At 42.2% G+C, this 23,125-nt stretch overlaps 1 protein-coding gene across 1 annotated transcript in view; it reads right to left on the bottom strand.

The window, feature by feature from the left end:
• Positions 1-23,125, bottom strand: part of LOC121515359 (neuronal acetylcholine receptor subunit alpha-7) — a 74,732-nt gene that overhangs the window by 47,966 nt on the left and 3,641 nt on the right. Inside the window, exons 2-4 of the mRNA XM_041796073.1 lie at positions 14,566-14,727; positions 12,247-12,349; positions 1,264-1,403 (exon numbers count right to left, since the gene is read on the bottom strand). Coding sequence (XP_041652007.1) covers positions 1,264-1,403; positions 12,247-12,349; positions 14,566-14,583 — 261 coding nt within the window. The 5' untranslated portion in view covers positions 14,584-14,727. The remainder of the gene's footprint in view (positions 1-1,263; positions 1,404-12,246; positions 12,350-14,565; positions 14,728-23,125) is intronic.

The following is a 23,125-nucleotide window of genomic DNA, read 5'->3' as shown; positions in this document are numbered from 1 at the left end:
CAAAAATGAGCCCATAAGCACTAAGACAGTTAAAATGGTGAGCAGAGAAACAGGACACTTCAGCCCAAAAGGACAAAAATGTCTCTGGTGATGCCTGAGGGTCAAATGTCCTGATGTAGCTCGACTTATCTGTGCATGGATTTATTTTCTAACACTGGACTCCAGTCAGACTTTAGTACCTGAAACCCCTCAGAGTGAGTCCTGGTCTGGTATTCAGAACGGTTTCTGGTTTCACTGATAATCAGTCTCCAAGCAGAGCAACCTCCTGATCAAACACGGCAGACTGATGGAGTTTGTTTACATGTTTGGGTGTGTTGTGTGTTTTCTGTGCTCAGTGTGTGTGTGTGTGTGTTGTGTGTTTTCTGTGCTCAGTGTGTGTGTGTGTGTTGTGTGTTTTCTGTGCTCAGTGTGTGTGTGTGTGTGTTGTGTGTTTTCTGTGCTCAGTGTGTTTTTGTGTGTGTTGTGTGTGTGTGTGCTCAGTGTGTGTGTGTGTGTGTGTGTTCTGTGCTCAGTAGGGGTGTGTGTGTGTGTTGTGTGTTTTCTGTGCTCAGTGTGTGTGTGTGTGTGTGTTGTGTGTTTTCTGTGCTCAGTAGGGGTGTGTGTGTGTGTGTTGTGTGTTTTCTGTGCTCAGTGTGTGTGTGTGTGTGTTGTGTGTTTTCTGTGCTCAGTATGTGTGTGTGTGTGTGTGTTGTGTGTTTTCTGTTGTCAGTATGGGTGTTTGTGTGTGTTGTGTGTTGTCTGTGCTCAGTGTGTGTTTGTGTGTGTTGTGTCTTTCTGTGCTTTTAAGTGTGTGTGTGTGTGTGTGTTTTCTGTCATTAAGTGTGTGTGTGTGTGTGTTGTGTGTTTTCTGTGCTCAGTAGGGGTGTGTGTGTGTTGTGTGTTTTCTGTGCTCAGTAGGGGTGTGTGTGTGTGTTGTGTGTTTTCTGTGCTCAGTGTGTGTGTGTGTGTGTTGTGTGTTTTCTGTGCTCAGTGTGTGTGTGTGTGTGTTGTGTGTTTTCTGTGCTCAGTGTGTGTGTGTGTGTGTTGTGTGTTTTCTGTGCTCAGTGTGTGTGTGTGTGTTGTGTGTTTTCTGTGCTCAGTGTGTGTGTGTGTGTGTTGTGTGTTTTCTGTGCTCAGTGTGTGTGTGTGTGTGTTGTGTGTTTTCTGTGCTCAGTAGGGGTGTGTGTGTGTTGTGTGTTTTCTGTGCTCAGTAGGGGTGTGTGTGTGTGTGTGTGTTTTCTGTGCTCAGTAGGGGTGTGTGTGTGTGTGTGTGTGCATCCCTACCACGTCCATGATCTGCAGCAGGCTGAAGCTGAAGTGGACCGTCAGGCTGTGGGAGTCGTTGCTGACCGGTCGCTCTAGCGGGTTGTAGTTCCTCATCAGCTCCTTGTAGAGGCGCCGCTGGTACACACCCTGCAGAGAGCCTGGAGACACACAACAGCTCTCATCGCTCACGTTTAACACACAGTAACACACATCTATGCAGTTTAATAAATATGTTTTTGTGTTGTGGCGAAAAGGAGAAAAATGCCTCTCAAATTAAGATATTAAAAAGACATAAAGTAATGTTGCAAAGGAGTGTCTTTCTTTTTTAATATAACTAAGAAGTGATTAAGAGGTTTTCTTCATTAAGTTAAAAAAAAAAAAAAACTTTCCCTCTCGTGTGTTTAGGAGTTTAAAAATGCGTTTAGCAGCCTCTAAAGGCCAACAGAAACTTTTTCACCTGCTTTTTGTTGGGAAAACATTTAATATCACAGGTTAAAAATTTAAACTCTACAGATGTTTTTTTTTACTTGCCCCTCTGGGCTTCCGTACCACAACAGCAGTTCTTTTATTAATGAGCTTCTAATGAGAACAGGAGCATTACAGATGAGACTTTGAAAGTTTGATGCCCTGAAAGCCCAGAACGATGAAATGAGGGTTTGTTTCTAGTGGACTCAGCTTTCTGGATCCTTAAACCAGTGAACCTCAACGTGTGGCTCTTTTTATGTCTTCATTTTAAATATATTCACATTTTTGCCAATTTTAGCCCATTTAAGCTACCTTTTGCCATTAAAAACACTTTTTTTCCTATTTTTTTTGGCCATTGTGCAACTTCAGTTTGTCAGTTTTCCCAAGGTTTTTTTTCCACTTTTGTCCTATTTTTGCTCCTTTTCACGTTTTTTTTTTTTTGCCACTTTTAGCCCATTTAAGCTACCTTTTGCCATTCCATACCACTTGTTTCCTATTTTTTGCCCATTTTTGCCACTCTTGACTGCTTTTTGCCCATTTTAGTCACTTTTCACTCTTTTTGCCACAATTTTGCCACGTTTTGATCATTTTTTGCCACCTGTAACTCATTTTTTTGTCACTTCTTATCTACTTTTGCATCTTTCTGACCGTTTTTCCGTTTCCTTTTTGCCGTTTTTCACACATTTTTGCTGCTATTTGACCATTTTTGCCACCTTTAACTTATTTTTAATGCTACTTCAAGCTGTTTTTGCCACTTTTCACCACTAAGATCGTGGCTTTTACTGAGATATTTTTCAACATTTGGCTCTGTGGTTGCTCAGGGTTGAGTAACACTGCCTTAAACTCTCAGGTGTTTGTCTTATGTACTCAGAGTCTTATTGCATTAAAGCCACCAATGTTCAGAGAGCTATAGATGAGCAGATTTAGTCTTCTTTACATTCTTTTAGCATCATTTCTCTCTTTACCAGCCTTAATGAGTACATTTTACAGAGACGTGTGAATTGATAAGAAGGTAAAGACTGTCTTAGGATGCTTGTTGATTTCTGGATTTCTTTCTCTCCCGTTCACATCTGTATTTCTATGAACGGTGGCGTTTAATTGGCTCTTTAACCTGTCCGTCTTCTCTAAATGTGCTGTTCAGTCCCTTCTTCATGTTTTGGATGTGTGGTTGCTTCTCCTTGTTCCTAAACGTGCCGTATAACTAGAACTGTCTGGTGTACAGTCGTGGGCGGTCGGGCTGCCTTTAAAACAAAGAGACAAAAGCAGAGAAACAAGACGACAGAGGGAACCTGGAGACAGCGGGACACGAGGATTGTGTAAATTTACTGTGTCCACTAAAACCGCTTTGAAGGATCTGAGTCTGTCTGACTGGTATCAGATTCAAGCTGTCGCGCCGTGGGAGGCCGAGAAAAACAAAATACATGAAAGCAGAGGCGCTAAATGAGCCGGTGTCCTCCACAGCCACCGCTCTTCATGTCTGAGAAGAAAGAGGAGAAAGGGAACCATGTTTTTGTATCCCTGAGTTTAAATGCACATGTCAAAGCGACAGAAGAAACCCCACAGAGTCAAATCAAAAGAGATTTAACAGTTTAAAGCAGCGTCGGTTGTTTTTAAACCTACGGTCTCTGCTGTTTTAATCATCCATAGCATGGACATGAACCAAAGCTGTAAGGAATCACAGGCTCTAATAAAATCCTTCTTTGCACTGTTCTGATTGCATGAAGATGACAGCAATGATCCCGGGCCGAGTGGTTAGGTTGTACCCCCTGTATGCGGGTGGCCCGGGTCCAAGTCCAGCCTGTAGCTCCTTCCCACCACGTCTCTCCCAAACTCTCTCATCCCTGTTTCTATCAATAAAGGCATAAAAAGCTCAAAGTACTAACTTTCCTCAGTTCCCATCATGCCTGATGGTTGCTCTTTACTTCCTGCCCCTCGTCTGGCATTTGCACATCACTAGAACCACGTGGTTGTAGAAAACCTGTTGTAATCCAAGGATGGAGGATATGTTGATGGTCCTCTGAGGGGGGATGGCTCCACAGCTATCACACAAACCAGTCACTACAAAGTCCTTTAACATCCCATCGAGCTGTCCAGGAGTCTGATAACAGACAGGACAGGAGAGTTTAGTCGATTTTTCCTCCATGTAGGAGGACTTCTCTGCAGCCGGACAGGAAGAGCAGGAACTCGTCCAACAGTGGACGGTTTGGTTCATCCAGGATCAACCGGGATTCGATGATTTTTGCAAATTAGAAAGACGATGATCCATTGATCCATTGGTTGGTTTTTACCAGAATGTTTAAAGCTCTGATATCAGGGTCAAAAATCTCCGTCTTCCTTTGCACAGGAGTCCCACACTGACATCTGCCATCTGATTCTGATTCAGATGTTTCCAGTTGTCAGTTTTCATCCCCCTCGCTCTGAAATCACGCATCATAAAGTCTCCTCTGGTTTCATCAGCCTCAGAGAGGATGAGAGATCATCAGGATGATTTAAGGGGGGAGACCCGACTGACTGAGGGGGAGGAGGGGGGAGACGAACCCGTTTAATCCTCCGTCCTGAGCTCAGGGTCGCCGTCAGGATGTTTGAAATACTGAAGATACCAGCAGAACAGGAGTATTATTCAGTTTAGTCTGTTTACACTAAAATCACTGCTGGTTACTCGTTTATTGGTGTTAGATGAGGGAAAACAGACTTGGAGCAGGGGCTCTCAACCTTTCCAGCCCGCGACCCCCAGAATAAAGGTTCTAGAGACCGGGGACCCCCGCTGTACCTGAAGGTGGCTGAACACAGCCATGGGCATTCAAGAACAGTCATGTGGAGACGAGGCCGCCCATTAGGGAGGAAGTCATGGTCTATTATAAAGTTAAACTGTGGTATATGCTTATCAAAGAAACAAATATCTATTTAATTCTTTTATGTGGTAAGTAGCCCTCTTAAAAATGTAAATCCTTCTGATAAAAACTGAATTAAAATATGTTAAAAATAGCTAAAATGGGTAAATAATGGAAAAAAAATGCTGGGAAAGGTGGTGAGATTAGATTTTAAAAGTCACAGAAATGGGTTAGAAGTGCCAAAAATTAACCAAAAAATGGCAAAAATGGGTAAAAGTGGCAAAACCAGGCATATTAATGGTAAAAGGGGATCCAAAAGTGGCTGAAATTGTGTTTTAGTGCCAAAAATAGGTGGAAATGTGTTGAAATGGGATGAAAAATTGATATAAACTGGCAAAAAAGGGTTAGCTGAGGCAGAAATTGGAATAAATGGGTGAAAGTGGTAAAAATGGGCATATCAAATTGTGAAATGTGTCATAAAAAGAGGTAAAGAGGGGTTGATAGTGGCAATAATTGGACAACTGAGCAACAAAAGGTGGAGAGTGGACAGATTTGGTTTAGAAATGGTAAAAACCGCCAGAAAAAAGCGGTGGAAAGGGTTTAAAAACTGACAAAAAATGGGCTTTGATTGGAAAAAAATGTGTTAAAATTGGGCAAAATTGGTGTAAAGTGGCAACAGAGTAATTTAAAAAACATTCTGAATTTTTTAAGGCATCTGGAGACCCCATCTCAGTGTCTCACGACCCCTAATGGGGTCCCAACCCCAAGGTTGAGAACCCCTGACTTAGAGGAGAGTTCTCACCCTAGATCTGATGGTCAGAGTGATGCAAACAGGGTGGATAACGGCTCACTGAAGCGCCATACACGTATAAAAATAGATTTATTTGTTCTCTGGTCAGCCCAAACACTTGGAAAGGTTTCCTGATCTTCATTCTTTCTCTCTGGTTCAGTTCACACAACCACAGTCATGGGGAAGACTGCTGCTGGACTCTACCCAACATTTCCCCCCAGCAGAAATCTTCATATTCTGCTGGAATCGTAAAGGTCGTTTCCAAACGTTGGTCAGTCTGGGTGAGACCTACAGGCATGAAAACTGGGACACGTATGTACCAGGACAAGGTGGGCAAAAACGTTGCAGGGACCATCCTCTGAAATGTACAGGAAGTGCAGGGTAAATTTTGGTGTCTTCACCGATGGATTTTTATGGTCATTCTGCACCATATAGTTAAAAATCCACTAAAAACTCAGGACAGGGCAGTGACCAGGACCCAAACTTGGGCTCTTTTTATGACTTTTTTGCAATTTTTTTGCACAATACTGTCCCTGAACTCTGCAGAGCCTGTTTCAATCATCACCAAACTTCAGAGGGATTATCACGCAGTAGTCCTTTATTCACTCAGACATCCTTAATTTCTTTTTCCAGCTCCATATTTCTTCACAAATGCTCAAACACCTCGGCCGGCTCTTTTCTGTGTGAAGGAGCAGCGGCTCTACTCTGAGCTCCTCGTATCTCCAGACCGAGTCTGGACGCCCTCCTGAGGAATCTCTGCTCTCTGTTCTCTCGGTCACTAACCAAAGCTCACGACCGTTAGAGGTTGATGCTGGACCAACTTCAGCTCAGCCCCCCCTTCATCAACAGTCTGATACTCCTCTAACCCTGCTGCTGCTGCCTCAGTCCTTCATCCATCTCCATTCTACCCTCATTTGCCTTCTCCTCTGAGGATCAACCGCCCAAGGCCGCCACTTCTTCCCTGCAGGCAGTCTGCCCGTTGGATCTGCCCACGTGGTTGAAATGAGAATACTTCAGCACTGATGAGCAGAATAAGACTCTGATGACTGTTCAGGAGAAGTAGGAGTTAAATGCATGCTTAAATCTCTGATATAGAGGTACGTTTCTGCAGAGGCATCAAACAGACGGAGGCTTCTACCTTAATGGAGCAGGAGGTGAGGTTTGTGTTGGCGTCTTTGCAGAGAGATAACGACACGGCTGACTCTAAGCTTTCATCATTGGTATTAAAGTCAGAGGTTTGACTTTAAATTCTAGTAAAATACAAACAGAAACATAGACTCCTTAGAAACCTGAAGTGGTGTTCAAAGCCGTGTCTTTATTCAGAGGTGACACGTGGATCCTGCCCCTGCAGTCTCAGAGAGAGGGAGAATAATCTGCAGAGAGCTGATCAGACTGCTGATGTTTAACCTCGGGCTGTGACACTTCAAAATAAAAGCAGCTCAGAGCCTCCGGGAGCAGCTTTAGATAAACACCTTATTACATCTGGTTTGTGCAATCCAAAGAGAACTTTAACAACAGAAATATGACCTTTAAACGGAGAGAGACGGAGACTTGGAGGGTCTGCAAAAACATCTCATCCATAAAAACCTCTGAAACATTAAAGCATCTGATCCATCACCTGAGAAGTCCATAGATGTCATCTAGAGACGGGTCTCCCACTAACTAGACTAATGAAGTTCAAGATGGAGATTTTTAATTCCTCCTTCCTTGGACAACTTTATCGAATCGCCACCACACTCTGCGATGCAAAATCTATGATGTTAGAAAATGAAAAATGCCTGGACTAATCTGAAGCTGTTCACATTTAACAGAAACGATCCATTCTCAAAGTTCACGTACCACCTAACATCTATTCACTTTGTCCACTCTGCATCCATACATTGTACCCAGCAGGCCTGACCACAGAATTGGCTGGGCCCCTGACAAACCCAGAGAATGGACCCTGACAAACCCAGAAAAAAGGGCCCTTATAAACCCAGATAATGGCCCCTGATAAACCCAGATAATGGACCCTGATAAACCCAGAAAATAGGCCCCTGATAAACCCAGATAATAGACCCTGATAAACCCAGATAATGGACCCTGACAAACCCTGAGAATGGCCCCTGATAAACCCTGAGAATGGACCCTGATAAACCCAGAAAATAGGCCCCTGATAAACCCAGAAAATAGGCCCCTGATAAACCCAGATAATGGACCCTGACAAACCCTGAGAATGGCCCCTGATAAACCCTGAGAATGGACCCTGATAAACCCAGAAAATAGGCCCCTGATAAACCCAGAAAATAGGCCCCTGATAAACCCAGATAATAGACCCTGATAAACCCAGATAATGGACCCTGATAAACCCAGAGAATGGCCCCTGATAAACCCAGAAAATAGGCCCCTGATAAACCCAGAAAATAGGCCCCTGATAAACCCAGAAAATAGGCCCCTGATAAACCCAGATAATAGACCCTGATAAACCCAGATAATGGACCCTGATAAACCTAGAGAATGGACCCTGATAAACCCAGAGAATGGCCCCTGATAAACCCAGATAATGGCCCCTGATAAACCCAGAGAATGGACCCTGATAAACCCAGAGAATGGACCCTGATAAACCCAGAGAGTGGACCCTGATAAACCCAGAGAGTGGACCCTGATAAACCTAGAGAATGGACCCTGATAAACCCAGAGAGTGGACCCTGATAAACCCAGAGAGTGGACCCTGATAAACCTAGAGAATGGACCCTGATAAACCCAGAAAATAGGCCCCTGATAAACCCAGAAAATAGGCCCCTGATAAACCCAGAAAATAGGCCCCTGATAAACCCAGAGAATGGCCCCTGATAAACCCAGATAATGGCCCCTGATAAACCCAGATAATGGACCCTGATAAACCCAGAGAATGGACCCTGATAAACCCAGAGAATGGCCCCTGATAAACCCAGATAATGGCCCCTGATAAACCCAGAGAATGGACCCTGATAAACCCAGAGAATGGACCCTGATAAACCCAGAGAATGGACCCTGATAAACCCAGATAATGGCCCCTGATAAACCCAGAGAATGGCCCCTGATAAACCCAGAGAATGGACCCTGATAAACCTAGAGAATGGACCCTGATAAACCCAGAGAATGGACCCTGATAAACCCAGAGAATGGCCCCTGATAAACCCAGATATTGCCCCCTGATAAACCCAGAGAATGGACCCTGATAAACCCAGATATTGCCCCCTGATAAACCCAGAGAATGGCCCCTGATAAACCCAGATATTGCCCCCTGATAAACCCAGAGAATGGACCCTGATAAACCCAGAGAATGGCCCCTGATAAACCCAGAGAATGGACCCTGATAAACCTAGAGAATGGACCCTGATAAACCCAGATAATGGCCCCTGATAAACCCAGATAATGGCCCCTGATAAACCCAGAGAATGGCCCCTGATAAACCCAGATAATGGCCCCTGATAAACCCAGAGAATGGCCCCTGATAAACCCAGATAATGGCCCCTGATAAACCCAGAGAATGGCCCCTGATAAACCCAGATAATGGCCCCTGATAAACCCAGATAATGGCCCCTGATAAACCCAGAGAATGGACCCTGATAAACCCAGATAATGGCCCCTGATAAACCCAGATAATGGCCCCTGATAAACCCAGAGAATGGACCCTGATAAACCCAGATAATGGTCCCCAAATGGACTCCAGCTTGTTTAAAACAGAACCAGAGTTAGAAAACTCCTCTAGAGGTGTAACAGTAGTTCTGTTTCTACTGAACCGTCATGCAGTCACATCAGAAATACGTCTGAACTGAGACTAAGGGCAAACTCAAGCAGCCTCCACACTCCAGTCAAGATGGCGGTCATTCTCCGAACTGTTTTTAAACCACCAAAGAAGAAGAAGCAGACTCAACGCAGAGAACACATCACTGATTCTAATCCAGTTAAAGGATGCGTGATGATCTGCAGAGGTTCAGGCTTTAAGCCTCATCACAGCAGCCCTCCATGAGTCTACATGAACCAGTCGGTGGTCCGGCTCAGCCCAGCAGTGATTTAGTACAGAGAACTACACCTGCTGACAGCTACATGATCCAGGATGAACCTGCTCTATTTTCCTGTTTTCTCTTGTATTTATTCTGTGATTCCTGTCAGTAGATGTTCTCCATGTATTTTTAGTTTGCATCATTTTCTTTTTTACTCATTTCACTACAGACAGAACCAACTATGACAAACAACACAGGAGGGAACAAACAGGAAGTGACGGGTCAAAAACAAATGAAGACAAACTAGAAATATGCATCCTCCGCCTTCTGTTGCTATTTACCTGCCAAACTGAGCCCCAACAAAGAGGAACGAGCAAACCCGTGACCTCTGTGAATGTCACACCTCTACACGCCACTAATTATAGCTCTGCTACTAAAACTCAGTTATTTGAATAATAAAACACAGTTCTGAGAAGTTCTTCCCTCTAAAGTCCCCACTTTTTATGTTGTTATGATGCTTTTATTCTGAAACAGCCACATCAGGACTGGGCTGTTCAGCCCTCTGTGGTCTTATGCACAGACGTGAGTTAAGTTTAGTGTCAGAGGTTTGTTTCAGGATTTTAGTGTTTTAACCTGCATGTAAATGAATGACGCCTTTAACCCTCAGGTAGCTCTACGGACATTTTTGTCCATTTGGGTTCATTTTTCCTCTCTCTCTGCTCGTTTTAACTGTCTTAGTGCTTATGGTCTGTTTTTTGGCAACAAAGTTTCTTTCTTGGCAAATTTTCAAATTCAAATTTCAGTTGCTCTAATAGGTCAGGGAAACACTGAGAAACAAATCTGCTACCCTCTAAAGCCATCAAGGACAAAAATGTCCACTTCCAAAAACCTGCTATAAAAACTGAACAGATTCATATTTTTTCTGCTTTTTTTGTCTAAATCTCTTAAACAACTTCAGCTGTGCTCAAAACTACCAAACATTCAGTCATTCTGAGGATTTTTGACCCTTTAAATGCCAGTTTGATTACTTAAAGTCGATGTTGTTTTTATGAAAAAAGTGAAAAATGTGAAATCTTCCTCAAACCAGATGTTGGATGTCTGGGGCATTATTTCTAAATCCAGCCTGGATATGTCCATGATTAGCCAAAATATTATTATTAATATTAAAAATGACAAATTTTTGTCATTTTTAATGACCCAACATCAGTTATCTGGAAAATAATTACTCTTTTGTGAGTTCTTTTTTTTTTTTAAGATGAAATATGATCATCCTGTGATCAAACTGGCATTTAAAGGGTTAAAATCCTCAAAATTATCCAACATTTGATTGTTTTGATGAGAACTGAAGTTCTTTAGAAGATCTGGCCAAAAAGCAGTAAAATTATCAGTGTATACTATTTTTATTGCCGTTTTTGGAGGTGGATGTTTTTGTCCTTGATGACTCTAAAGGGTAGTACATTTTAAATCTGATGCTACTCAAAAACTAAAAATGCATCAAAGTCATTATTTTGGTTAATGTTTGACAAACCCAGCACTGATTTAAAGAAACGTCCCCCACACCCCCAACATCAGTTATCTGGAAAATAATTACTGTTTTGTGAGGGTTTTTTTAGAAGAAATATGACCATCTTGTAATCAAACTGGCATTTTAAGGGTTAAAAATCAAAATGATTTAATTTTTTGTAGTTTTGAGCACAGCTGGAGTTGTTAAAGAGGTTTATGCAGAAAAAAAGCAGAAAAAAAATCAATCTGTTAAGTTTTTATGGCAGTTTTTGGAAGTGGACGTTTTTGTCCTTAATGGCTTTAAAGGGCAGTAAATTAAAGTGATGAGGGTTAACTGTGGTACCGCCCCACCAGGGTTTGACTGGCAGATTTCTCTCCAGCACAGATGAACCACATTAACTTGGTAACAGACTCACGCTGGTTTAAACTAAACCAAACTCTCAGTGTGGAGAAACCCTCAGACTGAAACTCTTCTAAACTCCTTCAGTCAAAAGCTGATCACACTTCTTTCATCTTAACTGCAGCTGTGAGGATCTGCTTCAACTGATGCTGAAACGTCTGAGGAATTGTAAAAGTGTTGTTAGGTAGAAGGTGCTAATGCATGTCTGCATAGTGCTGCAGTGGTTAGAGCTTCCAGCTCACAGTAAGAAGGTTCTGGGTTTGAATCCTGGTTGGACGGAGCCTCTTTATGCTGTCTTTGTGCATGCATGGGTGCTTTAGTGTGGGATTCTCCTCGCCAAAAAAAGAGGAAACAGAGATAACTTAAAGCCAACATGTTCAAACCAATAACATCATCAGGGTTTATTAACAAACCTTTGAGGTGTGGCCTCCATATGTGCAGTTTCTGACTTTATATTAAAGGTTTTTAAATGTATTTTGTCCCCCATTTTTGCATTCCTCATGCTTGGTTAGCCTGGTTCTTCTCTTTTGGTGTGCAAAAAAAAAAAAAAAGAAAATCCTGAGACACTTTTCATCCATGCATGGCTCCCTGCAAGCTCTTCTGACTTTCCTTATTCATGTATTCATATTAACACACCAGTTGGCTTGAACTTTGCTTTGCATTAGTTTCGCAGATGTTCAGACTTTTGCAGTGTTCATCTGCACAAATCAAAGACGTTAAGAGTCATGTCTTCAAGATTTGAGAGTCAATAAAGCTGCAGTTTGATTTTTGAGGTTTCATAAAGTAACATTCATGAAGAAACGTTTGTCTTTCAGTGGCTGAAAGTGGGAAAATGTAGTTTTTTTGTCCTTCATTCAGAGTGATTTATCCTAAATTTAGTTTTTTGAAGGAGTGGCATAAAGAAGAGTTGGGTATTTTAGATTATTTCATCATTTCCTACTAGTGAAGTCTCTGATTAAAAATGAAAGAGCTAAAATAGAGGAAAATATCACTGTGATTGCATGCAAACAGGCTGAAATGTGTGCATGTGTGAGTTTAGCCTACCGTGGATGAGGCAGCAGAGCGTCAGAACGTGCAGCGTGAAGATCCGAGCGTCCATCCTCAGCAGCAGAGACCCTCCGAGACGAGGAACTGAGCGGAGTTCCTCCTGAACGGCAGAAAACACCGGAGAGAGAGAGAGGGAAGGAGAGAGAGGGAGAGGGGAGGGGGAGGAGAGGATCAATGGAGGGGGGGCGAGGATGCTCCACCCCCTCAAAAACATCTGAAGGAGAAGATTGGACAGCTGGAGACTGAGGAGGAGGAGGAGGATGCTCGCTGTGTGATGATTTATCTGTCATCTCTTCAGAGGTTTGAAGCTCAGGAATGAAAACTGTCTTTGCAGTGAAGCTGCTGTCCAGTGGGTAAAACCTTCATGGTTATAATCACTCAAATCCTCTCTGTTCAGTTAGAATTTAATTATTGCAAAAAGTAGATAGTAAGCATTAAATAAAATATCAGCTTTATTTCAGACTGATACTCAAACTTTCATCAGACATTCTGGGAGACTGGTTTGGAGCGTGTCCCTGGAAAATCTCCATTCAGACGGCCGTGTGGTAAAAACACCCCGACTAATGAGAGTGTTAGTTCTACTAGAACTTCCAACTTTAACATAAAATTATAAACTACTTATGTGGAACTTTGGTAGATTTCTTGTTTTGTTAAAGGGAATTTAAGAACCTGAACCCCCCTGCAGAAGTAAGAGCCTGGGCCCCCAAACCAAAAGTCTGGATTCAGACCTGCTCTGAAACTAATGAGCACATGTAGATTAGATTAGATTAACGGCCAGCCGCAGGACAGAGAGAGTGGGTGGGACAGAGGGGTCTCCTATGGGGACAGAGTGGTCTATTGGTGGGACAGAGAGGTCTACTGGTGGGACAGAGAGGTCTACTGGTGGGACAGAGAGGTCTACTGGTGGGACGGAGAGGTCTACTGGTGGGACAGAGAGGTCTACTGGTGGGACAGAGAGGTCTACTAGTGGGACAGAGAGGTCTACTGGTGGGACAGAGAGGTCTACTGGTGGGACAGAGAGGTCTACTGGTGGGACAGAGAGGTCTACTGGTGGGACAGAGAGGTCTACTGGTGGGACAGAGAGGTCTACTGGTGGGACAGAGAGGTCTACTGGTGGGACAGAGAGGTCTACTGGTGGGACAGAGAGGTCTACTAGTGGGACAGAGAGGTCTACTGGTGGGACAGAGAGGTCTACTAGTGGGACAGAGAGGTCTGCTGGTGGAACAGAGTGGTCTACTGGTGGGACAGAGAGGTCTGCTGGGACAGAGAGGTCTACTGGTGGGACAGAGAGGTCTTCTGGGACAGAGAGGTCTACTGGTGGGACAGAGAGGTCTGCTGGTGGGACAGAGAGGTCTGCTGGTGGGACAGAGGGGTCTGTTGGTGGGACAGAGAGGTCTGTTGGTGGGACAGAGGGGTCTGTTGGTGGGACAGAGAGGTCTGCTGGTGGGACAGAGAGGTTGGTGGGACAGAGAGGTCTGTTGGTGGGACAGAGAGGTCTGTTGGTGGGACAGAGAGGTCTGTTGGTGGGACAGAGAGGTTTGTTGGAGAAGGAGAAAGTTTTTTTCCCAACATCTTAGAAGGAAAATTACGAGCTACAGTCCGTCATCTTTTCTTCTTTATCATGTGAAACTCACTCATGGAGTGAAAATGACTATTAAATGTTTATTTATGCTCATTTTTAAATTCTCTTGTAGATACATTTCTGTTTCTCTGAAACCTGGGGCCATCACACCCAGAACCCTCCTGGTCACATTTATTCCACGGCGCTATGAAGGACGCTCTGGCTGACAGACTGATTCCTGGGTATTTTCCTGGGACGCCACACTGAGGACGGGACGGGGAGCTCAAATGTAAATCCAGCTGAAAAAGACTCTGACTCCCCAGACTCATATTAATAAAATATAGCAGCGTTTACTCTGAACAGTTTTATTTAGCCCAGAAGTAAAACTGGCTGGATGTTTGTGGGCTGACAATAACGCTGACTGTCTTCAAGCTCCACTGTTATTCTCTACTTTTGTTTTTACTTTCAACTTTTGACTTTTTATGCCCTGAATCTGAATTTCATCAATTATATATCGCTGTTCTGAAAGGATTTCTCACTTTAAGTTTCGGGTTTGGACTGTTTTGTTTTAATCCTAGAGTCTAAACCAAGTCTTGGTTATTTCTCTTATCTTCCTGTGCTCATGGCGTCTCCACCAGTGCAGATATTTTCTATTTACTCAGTTCCGTCACCTCTAGGTCGCTGCAGATGCACAGTTTAACCACTGACAGATACAAACACTCCCCACCGTATTTTCCCTTCTCTGTTGACTTTACCTTGTGAATTCCTCCCATTGTTTCTCTTCTGCACTGCCTTTAATTAGACGTGTTGGCTTTCTCATCATTCCTGCAGAATATCTGAAGGAGGAGACGAGGTCTCCGAGAATCTCAGGCGACTGACAGGAAACGCTGCAGCTCTGACATGAAAACAGCCAAACTCTGGAGGAGAAAGAAAGAGGATGAAACTTCACGCTTCACTCTGATGGAGTTTTCTTTTTTTTTTTTGAAAGTTTGTTTTCACCAAAAAAAAAGAGAGAGAAAGACTGAACAGATTCTTCTGAGGAGGAAAAACAAACCCGGTATTTTTAGCAGCTGTGTGTAGAGGAGAACTGAGACTGTTAGTGTCTGTAGACGTTCATCTTCAGGTTGGTTTTAGCTTCAGATTAAAGCGGGTCTAAGTTTCCTCTGGAGGAATAAAACTAAAGACTTTAAGTTCAACTTCAGCTCATGATAAACTCACTGCAATAACAGCAGAGCTACAGCCAGGAGAGCTACGGCCTCACAGACAACCCTAACCCTAACCCCCTAACCCCCTAACCCTAACCCTAACCCTCACAGACACAGACAACCCTAACCCTAACCCTAACTGTAACCCTAACCCTCACAGACACAAACAGCCCTAACCCTAACTCTCTGCGGGTCCAGAGGGTTAGGGTTAGGGTTAGAGCAGTGTTACTTAACCCTGCTCAACCAAAGAGCCAAAATACTAAAAAATATTTTTGCAAGAGCCACAATCTACGTGGTGAAAAGTGGCAAAAAAAAGAGTTACAGGTGGCAAAAATGGTCAAAATGCAGCAAAAAGGCATGAAAATGGGGAGAAAAAGTGGAAAAATGGTCAGAAAGTAACAAAAATGGGTGAGAAGTGACAAAAAAGGAGTTACAGGTGGCAAAAAATGGTTCAGAAGTGACAAAAACCTGGGAAAAAATGAGTGAAAAGCAACTAAAATGGTCAAAAAGCAGTCAAGATTGGTCAAAATGGGCAAAAAAAGGTAACAAGTGGTATTTTATGGCAAAAAGAAGCTTATATGGGCAAAATGGGGCAAAATAAATTGTGAAAAAGGGCTAAAATGGGAAAAAAGTGGCAAGAAGAAGAGGCAAAAATGTTGGAAAAAAAGGAAACAAGTGGTATTTAATGTCAAGAGGTAGCTGATTTGGATGAAAAGTGGCAAAAATGTTAAGAAAAAAAGGCAAAAATGGTATAAAAGTGGCAAAAAGAAGCTGCAAAAATGGGCAAAAACTAAGATCAAAGGGGGTATTTAATGGCAAAAGGCAGCTTATTTGGACAAAAAGTGGCAAAAAAAGGGAACAAAAAGGCAAAAATGGGGAATGGGTGACTAAAAGAAGTTGCAAAAATGGGCAAAAAATAGGATAAAAGGGGTTTTAATGGCAAGAGGTAGCTTAAATGGGTGAAAAATGGCAAAAAAAAGAGGCAAAAATGGGATAAGAAAGGCAAAAAATGGGTAATGGGTGACAAATAGAGCTTTCAAAAATGAACAAAAAAATAGGGAAAAAAGGAGTGTTTAATGGCAAAAGATAGCTTAAATGGGTGAAAAATGGCAACAGTGGCAAAACGTTTCCCCTTTTAGAGATTTTCTAGGGGAAAAGTATTGAAAATTAAGACATTAAAGAGCCACAAATAATCACAAAAGAGCCACACGATGAGTATCACTGGGTCTGCGTCTGAGGGCCGGGGAGGTTTTCCACATAAATCTCTGACCTCTTAATCTGATCAGTTCCCTCTGAAGTCAGCCAATGGACTGTCTAGACCAGTAGATCTCAACCTTTTCAGCCCATGACCCCCAAAATAAAGGTGCTAGAGACCTGGGACCCCCACAGTACCTGAAGGTGGCTGAACACAGCCGTGAACATTTAAGAACAGTCATGTGCAGACGAGGCCGCCCATTAGGGGGGAAATGGGAGAGCTCTCTGGGGCCCAGCTAGACTGGGGGCCAGCAAAATCCTTACATCAAATTAAAATACATTAAAAACAGCTAAAATGGGTAAATAATGGCAAAAAATAGTGGGAAAGGTGGTGAAAATACATTTGAAAGTAGCAGGAATGGGTTAGAAATGCCAAAAATTAAAGTGGCAAAAAATAAGCAAAAAATGGGTTACAGTGGCAAAATAGGCATATTAAGTGGAAAAAGAGGAGTAAAAAGTGGCAGACATGGTGTTAAAGTGGCAAAAAAAAGTGGAAATTTGATGAAATAGAATGAAAATTTAAATAAACTGGCAATAAAAGGTTAGCTGGGGCAGAAATAGTCAGAAACTGGCAAAAATGGGGATCTTTAATTGTGACATGTGGCATAAAAAGTGGTAAAATGGGTTAATAGTGGCAATAATGTGTCAACAGAATCAAAATAGGTGCAGAATGGCAAGATTTGGTTTAAAAGTAGCAAAAACAGGCAGAAAAAAAGTGGTGGAAAGGGTTTAAAATGGACAAAAATGGGATTTAATTTGAAAGAAATGCGTTAGAATTAAGCAAAGTGGCAACAGTGTAATTCAAAAATGTTCTTATTTTTTAAGGCATCTGGAGTCCCCCTAAGTGTCACACGACCCCCAATGGGGTCCCGACCCCAAGGTTGAGAGCCCCTGGTCTAGATTCCATGCCTGTCATCAGACAGATCCATCAAAGCTTCAAGATGATTCGCTCGTTCCTGGTTGGAGAACGAGCGGACCAATCAGCATCGTTTAAAGAGAAAAGGCGGTAGTGAGGTTTGGTTTACAGTAGCTGTTTAAAGTTTTCACCATCTTGTGGATGTTTCACCCTTTTATTGGTTTTATAAATCAATCATGGCCAATATAATTTGGCTTTTTTGACTCTTTGTTAACAACATAAACACTTTTTAATGTCAAGGTGAAAACAGATTTCTACAAAGTGATAAAAATACATAAAAATATGTGATCTAAATTAGTGACTGAGCTGAACTGCTCAAGCAGTGTCAGGTTGCACAGGGACCACCCACTAATCCTCTCTGAGGTCTGGTCTTTGACCCGGCCGCCCCAGGACGTTCCCCTCGTTGTCTTTAAACCATTTCTCTGCAGCTTTCTCTGGATGCTTCGGCTCATTGTCTCACAGATCTCAGACTGAATCAGATTGTCCTCCAGAGTTTATTTTCCCCCTCTAACTTTACAGACTGCTGAGAAGCATCCCCACAGCATGATGCTGCCAGCACCATGCTCCACAGTGGGGATGGTGTGTTTGTGGTGATGTCTCATGGTCTCATCAGACCAGAAAACTTTCTCCCTCTTGACCATGGAGTCTCCCACAGTCCTTCTGGTGAACTCTAGTCCAGATTGAATCAACAGTGTCTTTCTCTTTGCCACTCTCCCATAAAGCTCTGACTGGTGAAGAACCCGGCCAACAGTTGTTGTCTGCAGAGTCTCTCCATCTCAGCTGCTGAAGCTTGGAGCTCCTTCAGAGTAGTCATAGGTGTCTTGGTGTCCTCTCTCACTAGTCTCCTTCTTGCACGCCCACTCAGTTTGTGAGGACGGTCTGATCTAGGCAGATTTACACATGTGACATATTCCTTCATTTCTTCATGATGGGTTTAACTGAACTCTGGGGGATGTTCAGAGACTTGGAGATGTTTTTGTATCCATCCTCTGGCTTAGAATTTTCAATAAGCTTGTCCCTGAGTTGTTCTTTAATCTTTATGGTGTAATGGTAGCCAGGAATACTGATTAAAAATAGATGTGGAAGGACAAGATTCCCAGGAGTTGATGGTTTAGGTGAGCTGGTGTGTTAGCCGCTGTCCTGGCTAACAACAGCTACAAGACTGTAGAGAAAACACCTGAACGTAGCTGCAGAGTTGGGTTCAAAGTTGTAATCAGGCATACTGGGACACTTTAGCCCACAGGTGTCAAACTCAAGGCCTGGGGGCCAAATCAGGCCCCTGGAATGATTATATCTGGCCCAAGAGATCAGATCATGTTTGTATTCTAACTGACCCACCATTTCCTCCAGTATAAAAATGTAAACTTAACCTTGATGATTGAAAATATCCTGTTAAGCCATAAACATCTGAAAAAGTCAAGAGTAAGAATAACTAGATAAAAAGTCAAGATTGTGTTTTATTTCATATTTTCAATTTTGCATCTCAAGATTACGACTCAAACTTATAATTTTGACTTTTCATTTCATGCTTTGGCCTTTTTAACTCATAATTTGGACTTTATATGTCACTTTTTTTTTGTTTTGATTCCCAATTTTAAATTTTAAGTCATATTTTGTCCTTTTCAGCTCATTACTTTGACTTTTAATCCCATATTTTGAATTTAAACACATGATTCCAAATTTTGTTCTATATTTTGAACATTTAAATCAATATTTTTTACTTTTTATATCATATTTTGACCTTTTACACTCCCAACTTTGAATTTAGGTCATCATTTTAACTTTTCAAGTCATCATTTTGAATTCTAGCTCATATTTAACATTTCCAACTCCTCATTTTGGCTTTTTAATCCCATATTTTGACCGATCAGACCCATAATTTAACACTTTAAGACATAATTGACTTTAAAACTCATGATTTCAAATTTGATCTCATATTTTGACCTTTTAAACGTATGATTTCTGCTTTCTCCTCATATATTTCCTCTTTAAAAACATTATTTTTCTGTTTTTTATATCGTGTTCTGATCTTTGAACTAATAAGTTGTTAGTTTTATGTCAGATTTGAGCCTTTAAACTCATCATTTTTACTTTTTTGAATTTCCAAATGATTTATCATCAGTGCTGTTTTGTTCACATTTTGCTACTGGTGAAAATGAGGTAGACAGTTACGGTTAAATGTTGACCCTGTTAGGCCCTCAGGTCAGACCTGGATCCAGAATCCGGCCCCTGCTGTGACTGAGTTGGAGACCCCTGCTTTATCCTGTTGGCAGAGACTTGGAATAAACTTTGAATAAACAAGAAAATGTGAGCTGAGTGTGAAGGCTTTCATCTGCTCTGCTGAGCCCGATATAAACTGCTGATTAATTTTCTAATTAAAGCTGAATAATGAGATCGTTTTCTTAATGACTCTCTCCATTAGAGACGTTACCGCTGATAAACAGACGGCTCCAAAACGGGGGGGGGGGGGGGGTCCGAGGAAGGTTGTCTAGTCTCCACTCATGTCCATACTATGGGTTTTAAAACAGCACAGTCCCTGTTATGTTGATGAATGATAATATTGGAAGTGCATGTGTAATTCAAATAGTTTGCAACAGTTTTCCTGCAGGAACCATCTGAACATTGAGAGCCTATTTAACAGTGTTAATGAGCTCAGCTGCCTTAAGCTGACAGAGTGAAGAAGGCTTAAAGACCTCCAACACATCATGGCGCCAGATGGGAAACAAAGTCACTGGCATCAGTCAGTCTGGAAAGGGTTACAAAGACATTTCTAAGGCTTTGGGACTCCAGCCAACCACTCTGAGAGCCATTATCCACAACAGGGGAAAACTGTAAACAGTGATGAACCTTCCCAGGAGTGGTCGGTCTACCAAAATGACCCCTAGAAGGTCCCAAATGAACTCAGAACAGCATCTGAAGATCCTCAAAGGTACAGAATGTTTCAAAAGCTTTGATGAGAACATCATCAAAGGCAGAGGATGGACTGTTGGTGAAGCTGGGGGTGTTGGGGTCTTATACCCTCCATTATTGCCAAATAGTAGACCATAGTTGGCAACTTCCTGGCCAGTTCCACCCATTTTTCCAAAAGTAGCCAAACAAGAACAGTCGATGTCAGGGAAATATTGTGGGTATCAACAACAGTGGTGAACCTTCTTGAGAGTGGCCAGCCATTTCTAACATTGTGGGACTCCAGACAACCACACTGAGAGCCATTATCCACAAACAGAGAAAACTGTGAACAATGGTGAAGCTTCCCAGGAGTGCCGGCCTACCAACATGACTCCAAGAGAACATGGACAACTCATTCAGGAGGTCCTAGAAGAACCCAGAACAACATCTAAAGACCGGCAGGCCCCGCTGACTCAGGTAAGGTCAGAGTTCATGACTCAACAATCAGAAAGAGACTGGGCAACAATGGCATCATGGGAGAGTTCCAAGGCCAAAAACCACTGCAGAGGTCAACTCTTAGTCAAGAAACTGATTACACAGATTATTGAGGTTGTAGGTCAGAGGTCAACGTCACTGAGCTTTATGTTCATGCCTTGCATGTGATAGCAGTATCTCTGGAATATTTCAGGTAAAGGTGCTTTTTCCAAGGTGAAAATCCTCCCAGCCCTGCCTCTTGACCCACTGTCACTGTACTTCCACTGTCCAACAATCATTTTCCTAGTGGAGGTGAATAACTCTGGTGTTGAGACAACCCAGCGTCAAACACTTCTCTGTGCTGCTGAAATGCAGAAACAACTCTCTAATGAGCATGTCTGTGTCCCCCCCCCAATACATGCCCGCAAACAGTACATCTTTGTTGTGTTTACCTGAGAGCAGTGACATCACCACATGCTGCCTGCTGTCGCCCTGAGATGGATGGCTTTAATTCCAGGACATTTCCCATCATCCCCTGCTCTGCTCAGCTCTCTACCCTCTGCACATTATTACCAGCTCTGCCTGCAGTGTAATGAGCAAAAAGACAAACACAAAAAAAATCCAAGCATCTGCAACTTTGAGTGAGTTTAAACTCCAGAAAATCTCCTTAATGGCTGAAGAAGCTGAAGTTGAGAAAGAGCTGATGAAGCAACAAGGAAGAAACAAACACCTGCAGGACTCACGTCTGAGGGAACAAGTATTTTAGGAGCTGTAATTAGCTCTTAATGACTTTAAAACCTGTAATGGCTTCATGAGCAAGGATTCTCCTGATAGTGGGACGTTCATACAGCAGATATACACTGCCATCTGGTGTAGAGGCACATAAATGCATCTTTAGATCCGTTTAAATACCACAGCAGACATTTTTATTTTATTTTATTTTTTTTATTTAACCTTTATCTAACCAGGAAGTCCCATTGAGATTTGAAATATCTTTTACAAGAGAGACCTGGCCAAGGTAGCAGCCATACAAAGTCAAAAGTGATATAAAACAGGTACAGATACATGATCCATAGATGACCAGAGAAACATTTAAACATTAAAACAGAGTAACAGCTTTTCAGAGAAAGTAGCCTCTCAAGAAAAACAGTGGCATTCCTCCTTTACTGCATTCTGTATGATAAATCATTAAAGGATATGAGTGTTTTAAATTTGAGAGATTTTTGAAGGATATTCCATGACCTTGGTGCATGACAGGAGAACGCCGTTTTGCCCAGATCCGTCAAAATGGGGACATTTAGAAGCAACCACCTGGAGGTTCGCAGATAGTAACTACTAGAGCTGACAGAGAGAAGGCTGCTGAGGCATTCTGGGAGTTTACCTAGCAGAGCTTTATAGATGAACATATACTAATGTTGTTGTCTATGAATGCTCAGTGATGTCCAACCATCCAGATCAGAAAGAGTGCAGTGGTGAGAGAGAGATTTTTCATTCAAAATGAAACCAAGAGAAGCATGACACACTGAGTCGAGTCTCTTTAAGGAGGAGGAGGCTGCATGCATACAGAGCAGTGGTTTTCAAGGCACACCACATTTAAAGCAATACAAAATGGACTTTTAAATAATTTTACAGTCAAGGTGGCCTGTAAGGGGAGATAAAGGGGAGAGCTTTCTGGGGCCCAGCCAACTGGGGGATCATGGAGATGGTAAACATGGGCAAAAGGTGGCAAAAATGAGTTAAAAGTGATGCAGAGAATGTGAAGCACGATTTGTTGCTAAAGTAAATGCCGATCTTCAATTTAACTTTCTTAATTAGATTAGAAATATGTACATTAAATGAAACCCAAATATTTATAAGAGGACACCCTTTCAATCAATGCACCATCAGACAGAGATTTTTAAATTGTCAAAGCTTTGCCTCTGATAAAATCATAAACTTTGTTTTATGGGCATTTAAAGACCGTTTTAGACCCTCCTAAGTGCTCTGTAAGAGCTGAAATATAGTCTGAAGTCCTTCAATCGCCTGTGCTGCAGAGGGAGCAAATGTATAGATCACTGATCATCAACTGGTGGCCCGGGGGCCACATCAGGCCCCCCAAAGCTTCCTGTCCGGCCCCCGAAAGATCATTATATTCAGAAAAGAAGATTTTAAGAGTATCCTTTTGCTTTAAATGTGTGCAGCTGTTAAATCCACCCCACAAACAATTAACACTGAAATAGTTTTAGAATGACTGAACATTTGATCTGTTTTACTGAAATTTACTGTCAAAATTAGTCGATATTTAAAAAATGGTTAAGGTTGGAAGAAGTGTTGCAAAAATTGGCAAAAAAAAAAAGTTGTGAAGAGAGGTTAAAATGTGTCAAAAATGGTAAAGGAGGAAAAAAGAGGCAAAAGGTATCAAAAATTGGTTACAAATAAGAAAAAATAGTGCGAGAAAGTAAAGAAAAGGGGTTAAAAAGTGGCAAAAACTGAAGAAAAGTGGCAAAAATTGATAATAGAGTGGCTCAAAGCAGATAAAACATGCAGGAAACGTGGTTTAAAAGGGGTCAAAATCATGCAAAAATTGGGTTAAAGAGG

This window comes from Cheilinus undulatus, linkage group 9, assembly GCF_018320785.1.
Source record: "Cheilinus undulatus linkage group 9, ASM1832078v1, whole genome shotgun sequence".
Taxonomy (NCBI): Eukaryota; Metazoa; Chordata; class Actinopteri; order Labriformes; family Labridae; genus Cheilinus; species Cheilinus undulatus.
This window is presented reverse-complemented; position numbering and strand designations above follow the sequence as displayed.